Source organism: Candida albicans, chromosome R, assembly GCF_000182965.3.
Source record: "Candida albicans SC5314 chromosome R, complete sequence".
Lineage (NCBI taxonomy): Eukaryota > Fungi > Ascomycota > Pichiomycetes > Serinales > Debaryomycetaceae > Candida > Candida albicans.
The window spans coordinates 317,973-333,184 of record NC_032096.1 but is presented as its reverse complement, the minus strand read 5'-3'; the positions used below and the strand labels follow the sequence as shown (position 1 = coordinate 333,184).

Genomic DNA, 15,212 nt, shown 5'->3' with positions numbered 1-15,212 from the left:
TACTTTGTTTGTTTATTATAGCACTAAATTATTTAGAATCTTCTAATGATATCATCTATAACCTCTTGGGTAGTAGAATTACCACCCAAATCTGGGGTCTTGATCTTGTCTTCTGCCAAGTTGGCATCAACAGCTTGATAAATAGTAGCAGCAGCTTCTGGGTAACCCATGAATTCCAACATCAACGCAGTAGATCTGATAGTGGCAACCGGGTTAGAAATACCTTTGCCTTCAATATCAGGAGCAGAACCATGACAAGGTTCACCAATAGCAAAATTGTCTCCGACATTGGCAGATGGAACAACACCCAAAGAACCGACTAAAGCAGCAGCACCATCACTCAAAATATCACCGTACAAGTTTGGAGCAACAACAACATCAAAGATCTCTGGTTCTCTGAACATACGATAAACCATGGAATCGACAATCTGCTCTTTGTATTCAATTCCACCATATTCATTGGCATTAGCGTCATACACAGCACGACAAGTTTCACGGAATAACCCATCAGATTGTGACAACACATTTGATTTATGGGTAACAGTCACTGATGGTTTTTCATGGAGTTGCTTGCCTGATGTACCTTTTCTAACAGCTTCTCTTTGTAATGCAATTTCATATGCCATTTTGGCAATTCTGGTGGAAGCAGTTTCGGTAATTCTTTTAATAGCTTCAGCAACTTTTGTACCATCTTCCTTTTTGTAGACTCTTTCTTCCTTGATGTACAAATCTTCTGTGTTTTCACGTACAATAACCATATCAACTGGTCTACCAATTCCTTCAACAGATTTAACTGGTCTGACATTGGCATATAAACCCAATTTTTTTCTCAATGCAACAATTGGGGAAGAGTATCCAGCAACTTTAGTGGTTGGCGATGAAACAGCCCCAAACAATGCACCATCACATTCCTTTTTCAAAACATCAACAGTTTCATCAGGTAAAGCTGTGCCTGTTTTCTTGAACAATTCGAAACCGGCATCCAAGTTGACAAATTCGAATTGCAAATCGTGTTTGGCTGGTAAGTTTTCTAAAACAGCCTTACCAGCAGGTATAACCTCACGACCAATCCCGTCCCCAGGAATTAAACCAATTTTCAAGGACTTTAAAGTAGTAGAAGAAGTTGAGAAACAACGACGAATTGAAGATCTAGCAGCTAACATTTGTAAATAATAATGACAATTGAGTGAAACAACAAATAATAAAAGAAGAGAATTAAAGAATTGTTGAAGTTTTTGGTTAATAAATTTTTTTTTCAGTCGGCTGTTATTCCTTTATCCCATTTATCAGTTGATTTATATCTACGCATTCCCCGTTTTTCCCACCAATGATTTTTCACAATCGCTGAAAATTTTTTTGTACCATCTGATCGCGGCCCTATAAATAATATTAACAATAAGGCATTGGAGGTAATGTGAGTCATTCTTATCATTTATATCTGCCGCGAATTATACTATTTCTCCACCAATTCTTACACCCAATAACGTCTGGATACTAACACTAAGTTTCGACTCACCAGACTCGAAACAAAATTGCCGTCCCTCTCTCTTCTTCTTTAGCCTACAGTGATGCACAGCAAACATTACTAAACCAAAGTGAATTCATTCATTAAAAGGAAACTATTTATATGTACAAGACGTTCATTCTAACTATATTATGAGAAAATTTTTTTTTTAATACAGAACCATAAACCAAAGACACATCAAATCAATTGTCATCTTCAGATTTGACAACACCAACTTTAGCTGGTCTCAAGACTCTTTCGTTCAAAGTGTAACCAACTTGTTGAACATGGAAAACTGTACCTGGTTCCTTGCCTGGATTGGCCATTTGGAAAGTAGCTTCATGCAAATTTGGATCAAAGACTTGGTCAATAGGATCAATTTTCTCTATTCCGTATTTGTTCAAAGTTTTTTCAAAGACAGTCTTGGTCATGTCAACACCTTCGTACAAGCTTCTGACTTCATCATTTAATTTCAAAGTATCTTCTTTAACGTGACCAAGTGCCAAGTTGAAGTTATCAAGGGAATCCAACAAATCCTTAGCAAATTTTTGTAAAGCAAAATCTTTAGCTTTCTGAACTTCAGTCTTGGTAGTTTCTTGTAAATGGCGGAAATCAGCGATAGCTCTAGCATAATGATTTTTCATTGAAGCCAACTCCTTGTCCTTCTTTTCCAATTTATCTTTTAATTCGGCCAAAGGATCAGCTTCTTGAGCCTCTGATTCAGCTCCAGAGGATTGTTCCTCTTCAGATTTAACTTCTTCTTTAGGGGCTTCTTCCTTGGCAGCTTCTTTGGAAGCATTAGTTGAATTGAAACGGAAGGCCAATCTTTGAGGATTACAAACTGAAACTTGGGGAGCAACAAATCTCACAGAACGAGACACACAACAAGCATTTGCCGTTTTTGTCAATGAATTATATAAAGCTCTATGCATGTTTTAATTTTTCTTTTGGTAAGAATGTAGATGTGTAAAGTGGTAATAACCTTTTTATTGTTCCTGGAGTTTTGGTTTTAACTCTTCCTCCGAAAAATTTTTCTTTGTGAATTGCGTTCGTTCCAGAGAGTTCCAGAGCAAAAAAATGACCCCAACCTCCCCCATACGCAGGAATAATGCAAATGCTACCAAAATTTACATTTCAAGTATCCATACTAAGAACTTCTTGATCTACAAACCAAAAGATAGAAAAAACAAATCAAGGAGAAACGTAATCGCTTGATTAGCTTTATAAACGATCTATTAACTTTTGAAATTGGACTTTACTTTGTACAGCAACGGTACTTTCATTAGTCCTCTCTTTTAAGCCAAACTTTTCTCCTTCAACAATCTTTAGCCTGTAATCTGTTGTAGAATCAGATAAATCAAGCAATTCTTTGTCTACTTCGATGTTACTACTGAAGTAGTAATTTCCCAAAGTACCAGGGCAATCAAGCTCCTTATACCCTGAATCAGTGAAGAGAGATACAATAGAATAACTAACATGATCATAATCATGAATCCCAGATTTATTGAAAAGCACAATTGGCAGCCCAACATCTTTATCTAAATCTGATTCTTTCGCAATTTCATTGATTAGATCCAACTGTCGCTTGCACGATACCCATATACCAATCGACTCACGTGGATAGCCTAAAGCTCGCATGTAGCGATATAATAACACACATAGTTCAGCTTCTTCAAGTTGGTTTTGAGCAGATATAAGTTGCTTTGTACAACCCAATCCTGGATTAAACGTGGGAATGTTCAGATTAGACTGGATTTTGTGGGTAATTTCTTTTGGAGTTTTGAATGAAAACAAATCTTCCAACCCACCACCAATAATTTTAATGCTACCAGATCGTTGTTTCTGCCAATCAACTTTGAAGTAAGACATTAAAAGTACCAGCACATCACAGTTTATATACACGAAGGAAGTGTCAACCTGTATTTTATCAAAGACATTTATCCAATCGTCCACTGTCATTACAACAGAAAAGCTGTTGCAAATATAATTCCACACCGTCATGTTGAGATCTTTACCAAATAGAAACCATGCTTTCTTTATAACTCTAATAGTTTGCTTTAAAAATGTCGTTTCCCTTGCAGCATCACTTGAATTAGATATAGGATTTCTCACAATTTTTAAATACTCACTGGGTAACTCATTGCCGTTGGTCAGAATAATGTTATCCCACTTGTTAAGACAATTGTCTAAAATCCGATCAAGTTGCAAAGGCAGAGAAATTTTCTTCAATTCTAAAACATCTCCATTCCCAAGAACGGTTTGTATTTTTTTAAAATATTCACTGGCATATCTCAAAACAGCATCGACCGATTGTGCATCTCCATACCTAATTAACAAGACATCTTTGTATTGCTGAAGGAAAGTCTTTGATGGCGTGAGAACTATAGTGTGAAAATCCGTGACATCAGGAAGTACCATTGATATGTCACCATATTTCTTCACAGAAAAAATTTGAGATACCGACAACGGTTTGTTTGAATCTTCAGTACTGTCTCCCATATTATTGTCAAAAAGACATTTGGTGACCAACAGAGTATTTGTTATGTTTTGCACATAAATCATCTCGTTGTTGTAGGACAATACTTTTAAAGCCTTCAAAATGGCAGTATTTGGCAAAAATACCAAATGAGTAACATTTGAACCCTCAAGATTTTCACACTTGAATATGAAAGTTCTATTTTGCTTTGTGATCCTGCCAACTCTAACCAAACCAATACCTAACTTCTTAAGATTTTCGCCTTTTACAGGCTTACAGATAGTGACAGCAGCAGCAAATTTGAATTCATCTCCTTCAAATCGTTCATCAACAGTGATTTCATATTCCTGTGGCAGTAAGGTAACAAGGCTCTCGATTTTTGTAAAGTATTTACTTGTGCCAGTATACGAAAGGGCATTCTTTGGTTTTATCCTTCCCATTACGACCTTTAAATGATCGTGTATTTCACGAAGCCCATCATCTTTAATCTCGAAACTCATGGCTTTAACAAACCTTTCAAATGTTGGGTAATGAGTCACAAACTTCATATCTTGAGGAATATCGTCAAAGCTCTTTTCTGTGACAAATTTCCAAAAACGATGTTTGAATGTCGACGATTGATATACTTGCGTCAATATTACATCGATATAAAATCGTTTTTTATCATTTGCGTCTGTCAATTGCTTTAAAGAACCAAAATTAGCTTGCTTTTCAGTAGGAATAAATCGATCAAGCAATTCCTTTGCCTCTGAAACAGTTAAATATTGATTAAGCAATACCGAGAAGCTCTCAAAAGAACTATCATAAAGCGAAGTATATGATACAACCTTGTTTATAAGTTGTGTATGATCCTTAAACATAAGACGTAAAGCCTGCCTGAATTGAGAGAAAGTGACACTGCAATAGTTGATTTCCAAAACATGCTTCAAAAGATTTACCAGCTCAATTGTCCCTTGACTAGCATATATTGCAAAGTATGACGGTGCACCTACCGCCTTTAGAAACAATTGAATATATTCCCCGTATTTACGGCTTGAACACCAAGAAAGTAAAAACCTGACAATAGCACATTGCCAATTTGTGAGGGATACATCGGTCTTGATTCCAAAACTATTAATTAGCTGTAACAACCAATGCTGATTCTTTCTCTTTTCTTTAACATCTTCGGACAAGTTATCGTCGATATCCTCCAATGAGTAATTCAACTGTATGTCGGTGTCATAGATGCAATGCACAAAAATATATCTTCCAAACTCTTCACTTAGCTGTAAAATCGAGAACAATCTCAAAATATCTATTTTAATCTCATAGTCCTTTATAGATTTGTCAATTACAAAGTTTGCCAATTTGTCGACAAATTTCCATCGAAGTTTATTATTCAATTGGAAAAAAAACACATCTTTGACTTTCCGTTTATTACCATTTCGCCTGAAATATTCATGTACTAATAACCTTAATGAAAACTTGTAAAATTTCAAAGTATCTAAATACTTGCCTTCCACTATAAGAAGTATTGTTTTGTCTAGAACCTTACAATCGAGTAAAACATCAAGATATTGTATGCTTGGCCCATCACTAAAAACATGATTGTATAGTTCATTGAAATTGACTTGAGTATCATCTTCACAATATTTTTTGGTTAGAGTTCTTAGTTTCACTAAACTCTCAACAGTTCCCATAGCTGCTTAGATGTTTATTGATAAGTTTGACGACTAAAGTAGTATAGAAGTAGTTATTTCAGTATACACTTGATGGAAATGAATGTGGTCGTGCAAAGCAACCAGGTCTTGGATCGTAAGTTTGAGGAAAACGAAAATTTTTTTTTTGTCTATTAAATTTTTTTTTCTTCACCCCAAGAGAGTAATCGATACTTAACTGTTGGAGCATTACAAATTGGGAGTTCAGTAGCAGACATGTTCAAGTTTACTACCCGTTTTTTATCTACAAGTCGTCTGTTGCTTAGTCAGGCTGGAGAATCCACGTCAAGTGCAAGTGCAACAATTCCTCGTTTCCACGTGAAATTTGGAGCCAAACAGTTCATTGAACCTGGTACCAATAAACGTAGAGCCAAAAGATTAAGAAGAAAGGAAACAAGAATCAAGAAGCAGATCATTCGTGATGTAAACACTTTGAAGCAACATGAAGTCAAAAATGTCTCACTTAAGGTAGATCCAGTATTGGGAGACCCAAACTGTGGGTTTGTTGAAAGAATTATGAAGAAAGTTGAGAACCAAGAGCTAACTCTAGCTTATGGTATTGACAGAGTGGAATTTGAAAAACTTTTATATGCAGCTGAGAAGTTGTCACTTGAAAATGCTTCCAAGAACGAAGCTTTACGAGAATCCGTTATTCAAACAGAAGAAAACAAAAGAAAAGCCGTTATGACCATTCTCAATTTAAAAAACACCAACGTACCAGACAAAAAGAAAATGGCAATAAAGTTTGCTCGTGAAGAAATGCAAAGAAGTCCTGGCGATACAGCTTCTCCAGAAGTTCAAGCTGCCATAGCTACCATCAAAATACATTATGGTATGCAACAAGTTAAAAACATGCCAAAAGATAAAATAAATATTCAAGGAGTAAGAAAGTTAGTTCAATACAGACAAACTATTTTGAAATATTTAAAAAGAAAAAACCCTGAACTGTATTATTATACGATAGCAAAGTTGGGATTGACCGATGATGTTATAGTTCGTGAATTCAACATGGGTAAACAGTACATGCAAGATTTCAAGGTCTGGGGTGACAAGGTTTTGGTTAAGGAAACCAATAGTGTTGCTAAGAAAAACAAGAAAATTAAAGATCTTAAAGATAGAGTGGCCAAGTATAACGAATTGGCAAAGAAGAATTATGAGATTATGTACGGTACTAAGTAGAGTTGTAAATATTTATAAATCATGTACATATATTATTATTTTGCATTACTAATCTATTACTATTTTACATTTATTTTTCTTCAAGGATATCTATTAATTTGTCAATTTGAAGTCCCGCTTTTTCTAGCTCAACACTATTAGCTTCTTTGTTTAATTGTTCAATACCGGATTTTATAGAATTATTGATTCTAGTGCTTTCTTTTGTGAGTTCTGAAAGTTCTGTATATAGCTCAGCATTATCGAGACACAATTGGTCGTATATCATTTGAAGACTATCCAAAACATTTTTGCTATTGCTAACAATCGTGGAATCAACAATTTCTAAAGGTGAAAGCTGATCTATATTACTTGGTTCTTTCCCACTGTCTTTAGTCCGTTGAGCATTCTGTATTATATCGTCCAATTCATCTAGTTTAGATTCAATATCTTTTTCTTTATATATTAGATCAAATTCGTCCAACGAGTTTGCATGCCAAAACCCGGACATTTGTGAAAGGGCCAATTCGAGTGATCTGACTCCATCTTGAGAAGTCACTAGAGTCGGAAAACATGTTTTTACTTGCTCCATAGTCAAAGACTTTTTAATCAGTTGTTCTAAGGCTTTCCTGGCAACAAGCCTCAACCGCTCAAATCTCACTTTGTTATTTTCATCGGCGGACATGATTAGATATATAGTTGTTTTTGAGAGGGGAGGGATATGATTTTAATGATAAAAAGATTAAAAGAAAAACCAAACCAAAACAAAACAAAACAAATAGAAACAAAAAAGACAATTAAAATGTCGCGGGTTTGGACTTTAGCACGACATTTTTATTTTTCCTTCCAAATGTCCACCCTTCGTGATAATAAGAAAACGTATGCAATCAAATTCACTTGCTTTTCCCTTTCTTTTTTGAAGGAAGAATCAGACTAACACTAGGCACTTTTTTATTTATCAGAAGAATATTTCCAATTATGCCAGATCCTCGTTCATTGATAGCTGAAGCTGAAAAGCTTCTTAAACCACAGCTGGGATTTTTTCTGTTTCTTTCAGGTTCTTCCGCTTCCATGAGAAAGGAAGATGCAACTGATCTTTATATTCAAGCAGCCAACCTGTATCGATTAAAAAAAGATTTCAATTTAGCAGGTGCTCAATTTGTCAAGGCAGCCGAAATACAAGAGAGTTTAGGCAATCATAATGATACTGCTAACCATTTAGTAGAAGCTTACAAGTGTTTCAAAGGAGTATCGCCAACAGACGCTATTTCGTCTTTGTCAAAGGCAATTCACATTTTCTTAACCCAAAATGGTCAGTTTAGAAGAGCCGCAAACTTCACCATGGATTTAGCCGAGCTTTATGAATCAGTTAATGATTATGAAAATGCCAGCAAAAGTTATGAACAAGCAGGAGATTACTTCACTACTGACCATGCTGAAGCCCTTGCCAACAAGGCATTTTTAAAATGTGCAGACTTGTATGCATTGAATGGCAATTATAAAAGAGCTGTGGAATTATACGATAACATCATTAAAAACCTGCTTGGGAATTCTTTATCAAGATGGAGTTTGAAGGATTATTTTTTCAAAGTGGTCTTGTGTGTTTTGTGTATGGACGATGTAATTGAAGCTCACAAGAGAAAAGATCAGTTCCTTCAGGATGATCCAAGCTGGGGACAATCAAGAGAATACAAATTAGTTGAAGGCATACTTGAAAGTATTGATCAAGGGGATGTTGAAGGTTTCTCGGACAAAGTATTTGACTTCGATCAGTTTAGTAAACTTGACAAATTGAAGACCCAGTTGTTGTTGAAGGTGAAGAATTCAGTTGTTGCAAAGGATGATGATGATTTGTTGTAGATATTATTGAGTATTTATATTAAGGTTTGCTTGGTTCTCCCAGATAAAATAATCAGAAGAGTGCACCACATTTGGAAGATTGGCAACAGTGTAACCTTATATTCATGACTGTATCAAGATAGAAGATTATTCAAGTGCATCCGTTGTATATTCCAAGTATGTTTTTATATCACATAAATAAATAATTGCAAATACTTTTAATGTGACCTGTTGGATTAACAGGGGATGCAAATGAACATCCAATACTATCTTTGTAGACAACATCACTTCTTGTGGATTATGCTATTTTATGAGGGCATACAATATAATTTCACGATTGCATCAATTGTCTCACTATACAAATCTAAAAGCATTCTACTTTCTAACGTTTAAAGAATTCTCCATATCTAGGCTCAGAAACTTTTTCATAATGAGCGGCAGTCCAACGCCTGAACCTCTTTCCAAACACCAACATTACTATAAAACTTCCATTTATAATAATCGACAACATGAACATCAACCACGTAACAACCACAAGGCCATTTCTGTTAATCCATGGCAGAATGGCATATGAGAACCCCATCCCCATCATATTTCTAATGAACAACATTAAAACAATTCCTTCACTGGCGACTTTAGGATAAGAATCAATGGCATAAGTAATGCAAATACTACCAGAGCTACTCATTGCAAAACCCAATGCTCCTTGTCCTAAAACGACTGAAAAAGCCCATGATGCTTTGTTGGCACAAGGAAGATAGTACGCCAATAATCCACCTGCATTTAGTATCGTTGGAATAATCATGGCCCATAATCGATACTCAGGTTCCAAGATACCGTTGTTTTTTTTAGCCAATCTAATAGAAAGCCAATCAACAAATTTCCCACCATAAAATGTACCCAAAATTGACCCAACCAAACATCCCAAGTTAGTCAAACCAATCCCGTTAGCTGAGAAATTGTATGGTTCAGCACCATATATCAAGGTTTGAGTGGTTGATGTCAACAGTAACCACATCATTTGACTTCCATACACAATCCCACCAAAGATAAATGCAGGATAATAAAGTACAAAAAATGGACGATAAAAAATACACAACCAACTTCTGGAATCATTTTGATCGGTATGTATAATGTTCATTTTTTGGAAATAAGTTTTCTTTTTGTATGACTCAATACTTGAAGATCCCAGCTCTTCATCTACTATTTCCTTTGCAAGCGGTTCAGAAATAATTTGTTTTTCATTGTTGATTTCGGTTGACTTGATTTGCTGCAAAATTTCCTCCTCTAATGTCTCATCACTTAAGGATCTTCTAAAAGTTGTTTCCTGTTGAAAGAAAATTTGGATAATCAAAAATGTCAGATATATAATGATTTGTACATAAAAGCACCATTTCCAACCAATTGAATCAGTGATGTACCCTGCAATAATTGGTCCAACAAATGAACCCGCATACAATGCAAGAATCAATGAAGAAATAGCTGTTGATCTTTCATGTTGAAAGAAAAGGTCAGTGGCACTAAGCTCTACCACACTATCACATGGACTAGCACCAAGACCAACAAGTGCCTTGAATGCAAATATAGACCCCACTTCTGTTGCTTGAGATCCAACTGCTAAGGAAATTATTGTGAAAATACTCCCAGCAATATAAATAAACCTTTTACCTAATTTTAAAGTTGTTGGTTGTACAAGTAATACTCCAACACCCAAAAATAGAAACCCAACGGCAACTGCATTAGATAAATCTCCTATAGTGGTTTTCAAATCTTTTTCCCAAACACCGAAAACTGGTCCAACCCAATTGATAGCAACGGCAACAAATAAACCCCAGATCCAGACAAGAGAAAATTGAATGAGTCGTTTCAGTTTAGACCAAGTCAAGGGGTCATTTGGATTATTAGTTGGTTGTGGCTGTAAAATGATATCACCATTTTTTTGTACATCCAAATTCCCATTAATATCAATCAAATGTACCGTACCTGGTACCATTTCATAATCATTATTTTCAACAACTTGATTTACCATCTTTATGTGTTGTTATTATCGTAGAAGATTTATTCCATTTTTTTATATATTTTATTTGATCAGATTCACTGAATGATGGTCATTATTTATAGTTTTCATTTACATGTATAAGGAGAATCTTAGAGTCGAAAGGAGTTGGGGATAGAGAAGAAAGGAAGGGAGATATTCCAATTAGATAAGAACTTAGTTGTATGAGGTTTATCAGATTGGTTGATAATTCTTCTTCCTGYTGCGCGAGATCATACTTGATTAGGAAGAAATGCGCGGCTAAAGAAAAAAAATCTAGAAATGAGAAATGATAGCTAGAACAGGTAATAATGAATTTAGTTGATGAAACTATACAACATGGATACATTATCCATACCCCCTCCCCCCACTACCTACAAGAGAGCAGTTATATTACTCGGGTTGTAAGATAGCTAATACGGAGATAAAAAGTCAATAGACTACTTTATCATAGTTTCAACAAAAGTGTTCTTTACGGGTTTCACTTCTAATAGTAGAAGAATTGACCAAATACATCCAAACAAATCACACCAAAATATAAAACTTACATACCGTAATACTATCTGTAAATGATCCTTTTATTACTATCTTAGAATACATGTATACACTTATCAATAAGAGGCAAACATATTTTCTTCTTTTTTATAAAAATTCTATTCAAAACTTATAGTTATCATCTTCTTTATCCCCTTCAACTCCTTCTAATTTTACACCGGTTTACCACCAATAAATTCACTCCATCTTTTAACTTCGTCAGGGATTTCAACTTTATGAGGTATTTCATCAAATGAAACTTTATGACCGATTTTTTCTTTCAAACATTGAGAAAATAATAATGAAGTATTAGGTTCATTAAATAATGGAATAGCAAAATCAATTGCATTTCTTCTCATCACGTAATCTTCATCCAATAAATCTTCAGCTCTAGCTTTAGCCAAATTGAAAACAGCACCAATTTCTTTATCTTGGAAAATTTCTCTTAATGCCCGTTTATCAGTTTTTGGGAATTCAATGATTTCTACTGGTTCATTAACAAAATTGTTTTGTTTTAAATATTGAGCCACTGGTTCACTAGCAGTATAGAATTTATATCCCAATCCAGTCAAATTAGCAGCAACTTTACCCAATTTATCATTAGTTAAATCACCACCAAATAATAAACCTTGACCTGGTTTAGGTAAATGGAAATTCATGGTTGATTGAATAGAAGTCCAATAAGCTTCTAATAAATCTTTACCAAAACAAGCAATTTCACCCGTTGAAGCCATTTCAACACCCAAGAAAGGATCAGCACCTGCTAATCTAGTAAAAGAAAATTGTGGGACTTTGGTAGCAACATGGTCATATTTTTCATTCATCAAGTTGACTGGTTGAGGGACATTTTGTTTAATTAATGCTTTAACGGCAACATCAATGAAATTGATTCCTAACACTTTAGAAACAAATGGGAATGAACGAGATGCACGGATATTACATTCAATAACTTTCAATTCACAAGTTTCATCATTTAAAGTACCATTTTGATCATTCTTAATGATTTGCATATTGAATGGACCAGTGATTTTCCAAGCAGCAGCAACTTTATCAGCAATTACTTTCAAACGATCTAATAATATTGGTGATAATCCTTGTGGTGGTAAAACTAAAGTGGCATCACCGGAATGAACACCAGCATTTTCAACGTGTTCGGAAATAGCATGAACTAAAACTTCACCATCATTGGCAACACCATCAACATCAATTTCTTGGGCTCCTTGAATGAATTTAGAAATAACCACAGGGTAATCACGAGAAACTTTGGCAGCATTAGACAATTTTGCGTCCAATTCACTTTTATTGTTAATAACCGACATGGCAGCACCAGATAAAACATAAGATGGACGAACCAATACTGGGAACCCAACTTCATTAGCAAATTCTTCAGCTTCTTTCACTGAAGTCAATTCTTTCCAAGCTGGTTGATCAACACCAATAGAATCTAAGATTTGAGAAAATTTGTGACGATCTTCAGCTTTATCAATATCTTCAGGGTTAGTTCCTAAAACATTACAACCTTGGTTTTGTAAAGAAAGAGCAATATTTTGTGGTAGTTGACCACCAACGGAAACCACCACACCTTGAGCATGTTCTAATTCATAAATGTCCAATACTCTTTCCAATGATAATTCTTCAAAATATAATCTATCAACTTCATCAAAATCAGTAGAAACAGTTTCTGGATTATAGTTAATCATAATAGTCTTGTGTCCATTTTCTCTTAAAGCACGAGCAGTGGAAACAGCACACCAATCGAATTCAACTGAAGACCCAATTCTATAAACTCCAGATCCCAACACCATGGTACCTTTATCATTGAAATCAATGTCAGAACTAGTGGCATTATAAGTGGTGTATAAATAATTGGTATTGGCAGGAAATTCAGCTGCCAAAGTATCAATTTTTTTCACAAATGGAATAATTCCCAATTCTTTTCTAACTCTTCTAACTTCTAATTCATCAGCTCCAACACAAAGACCAATTTGTTTATCTGAAAATCCCAATTTCTTAGCACGACTCATTAAATCATGGTTAATAATTGACAAATGTCCATTTGCTTCTAATTCACGATACATGTTAACAATATTCATCAATTTATGTAAGAACCATCTATCAATTTTGGTCAATTCATGAACTTGATCAACGGTATAGTTTTCATGCAATAAAGCTTGTCCAACGGCTAACCATCTTCTATCGGTTGGATTAGCCAATGCTTCATCCAAATTATCAAAATGATCACCTTGGAATCCAATGTATGATGGATCAATTTGTCTAATGGCCTTTTGGAAAGATTCTTCGAAATTTCTACCAATTGCCATAACTTCACCAACAGATTTCATAGCCGAACCAATATCACGTTTAACATGTTGAAATTTTGATAAATCCCATCTAGGAATTTTTGTAACCAAATAATCTAATGATGGTTCAAAATTAGCAGTAGTAGTTTTAGTCACTGGATTTGGTAATTCTGGTAAAGTATGACCAAGAGCAATTTTAGCAGCAGTATAAGCCAATGGGTAACCAGTAGCTTTAGAAGCTAAAGCCGAAGAACGGGATAAACGAGCGTTAACTTCAATAACTCTGAAATCCAATCCATCTGGTTGTAAAGCGTATTGCACATTACATTCACCAACAACTCCTAAATGTCTGATAATCTTAATAGCGGCAGTTCTCAACATATGGTATTCTTCATCAGATAATGTTTGTGAAGGAGCAACAACAATGGAATCACCAGTGTGAATACCCAATGGATCAAAATTTTCCATATTACAAACAGTTATACAATTGCCAACACGATCACGGACAACTTCATATTCAACTTCTTTCCAACCTTTCAAAGATTTTTCTACCAAGATTTGAGGAGCTAAAGAAAGTGATTGAGCTGCCAAATTTCTTAATTCTTCTTCATTAGCAGCAAAACCGGAACCTAATCCACCAAGAGAATAAGCAGATCTAACAATGATAGGGTATCCGACTTCTTTAGCAGCATTTAAGGCATCATCGACAGTTTCAACAGCAATAGATTCAGCAATGGGAATATCAATTTCTTTTAAAGCTTGAGCAAATAAATCACGATCTTCAGAAGTTTCCAAAGTTTTAATTGGAGTACCCAACACTTTGACACCGTATCTTTCGAAAACACCCATTTTATCCAATTTAACACCAACATTTAACCCAGTTTGACCACCAAATGTCAATAATATACCATCCGGTCTTTCTCTTTCAATGATATACGTGATATATTCTGGTGTCACTGGCAAATAATAGATTTCGTCAGCCAAAGCATGAGAGGTTTGATTTGTAGCGATGTTTGGATTGATTAAAATGGATTGTTTATTAGCTTCTTTTAAAGCCTTAATGGCTTGTGATCCAGAATAATCAAACTCACCAGCTTGACCAATGGATAACCCACCAGAACCAATAACAAGCACTTTGGAAACATCAACCAATTTGTGTGCATGTTCATCGGTAAAATTTTTCAACAAATCTGCACCAGCATAACGTAATTGTTCCTTCTGTTTTAAAAGGGATGATGATGAAAATGAATGTTTGTGGACAAACAGTATACTTTTTTTAGTGATTTTAAACTGCTGAGTTATAGCAGCTTTTAAAGTTATCATTTCTAAGAAGAAAATACAAAAACAAACAAACTAGTAAGATAAATTGGATTTGTAGTACTTGTTTATTAAAAAAAAAAAACAGTAAATGATTGTTTTAAAACTTGATAATAGTAGAAATTGAAAATAAAATGAAGAAAGAAAGAAAGAAAGAAAATGTAGAAGGGGGATAAAAAAGAAAAACTAAGGCAGTTAAATAAAGTGTTGAAAAAGAAAAAAAAAAAATTTTTTCATCCCAAAAGGGTAATGAGTCAAAGAATTAACCGCGATGGACAATCAGTGGTTCTTTACTTCTTTGATTTGATTAAAGAGAGAGAGAGAGAGAGAAACCACTGAATTGAGAAAAAGTTTT

At 34.8% G+C, this 15,212-nt stretch overlaps 8 protein-coding genes across 8 annotated transcripts; 2 read left to right on the top strand and 6 right to left on the bottom strand. All coding sequences in view use genetic code 12, as the record gives it.

Moving 5' to 3' along the window:
- Positions 1–32: 32 nt before the first annotated feature.
- Positions 33–1,163, bottom strand: LYS12 (homoisocitrate dehydrogenase; the record flags this gene model as incomplete). Its single annotated transcript, XM_713100.1, has 1 exon — positions 33–1,163. One exon carries the CDS (start codon positions 1,161–1,163, stop codon positions 33–35), a length of 1,131 nt encoding a protein of 376 aa, XP_718193.1.
- Positions 1,164–1,707: 544 nt separating this feature from the next.
- MGE1 (Mge1p) lies at positions 1,708–2,436 on the bottom strand (the record flags this gene model as incomplete). The annotated part of the gene is made up of 1 exon (XM_713099.2): positions 1,708–2,436. One exon carries the CDS (start codon positions 2,434–2,436, stop codon positions 1,708–1,710), a length of 729 nt encoding a protein of 242 aa, XP_718192.1.
- Positions 2,437–2,725: 289 nt separating this feature from the next.
- Positions 2,726–5,659, bottom strand: CAALFM_CR01380WA (uncharacterized protein; the record flags this gene model as incomplete). Its single annotated transcript, XM_713097.2, has 1 exon — positions 2,726–5,659. The coding sequence occupies one exon, from the start codon at positions 5,657–5,659 to the stop codon at positions 2,726–2,728; it is 2,934 nt and encodes a 977-aa protein (XP_718190.2).
- A 234-nt stretch (positions 5,660–5,893) lies between these two features.
- CAALFM_CR01370CA (mitochondrial 37S ribosomal protein uS15m) lies at positions 5,894–6,856 on the top strand (the record flags this gene model as incomplete). The annotated part of the gene is made up of 1 exon (XM_713095.2): positions 5,894–6,856. The coding sequence occupies one exon, from the start codon at positions 5,894–5,896 to the stop codon at positions 6,854–6,856; it is 963 nt and encodes a 320-aa protein (XP_718188.1).
- Positions 6,857–6,926: 70 nt separating this feature from the next.
- On the bottom strand, positions 6,927–7,517 carry CAALFM_CR01360WA (MIND complex subunit; the record flags this gene model as incomplete). The annotated part of the gene is made up of 1 exon (XM_713094.1): positions 6,927–7,517. The coding sequence occupies one exon, from the start codon at positions 7,515–7,517 to the stop codon at positions 6,927–6,929; it is 591 nt and encodes a 196-aa protein (XP_718187.1).
- A 293-nt stretch (positions 7,518–7,810) lies between these two features.
- Positions 7,811–8,692, top strand: CAALFM_CR01350CA (uncharacterized protein; the record flags this gene model as incomplete). Its single annotated transcript, XM_713093.2, has 1 exon — positions 7,811–8,692. One exon carries the CDS (start codon positions 7,811–7,813, stop codon positions 8,690–8,692), a length of 882 nt encoding a protein of 293 aa, XP_718186.1.
- A 361-nt stretch (positions 8,693–9,053) lies between these two features.
- On the bottom strand, positions 9,054–10,700 carry CAALFM_CR01340WA (uncharacterized protein; the record flags this gene model as incomplete). The annotated part of the gene is made up of 1 exon (XM_713092.2): positions 9,054–10,700. The coding sequence occupies one exon, from the start codon at positions 10,698–10,700 to the stop codon at positions 9,054–9,056; it is 1,647 nt and encodes a 548-aa protein (XP_718185.1).
- Positions 10,701–11,413: 713 nt separating this feature from the next.
- Positions 11,414–14,863, bottom strand: CPA2 (carbamoyl-phosphate synthase (glutamine-hydrolyzing); the record flags this gene model as incomplete). Its single annotated transcript, XM_712819.2, has 1 exon — positions 11,414–14,863. One exon carries the CDS (start codon positions 14,861–14,863, stop codon positions 11,414–11,416), a length of 3,450 nt encoding a protein of 1,149 aa, XP_717912.1.
- Between the last annotated feature and the right edge of the window lie 349 nt (positions 14,864–15,212).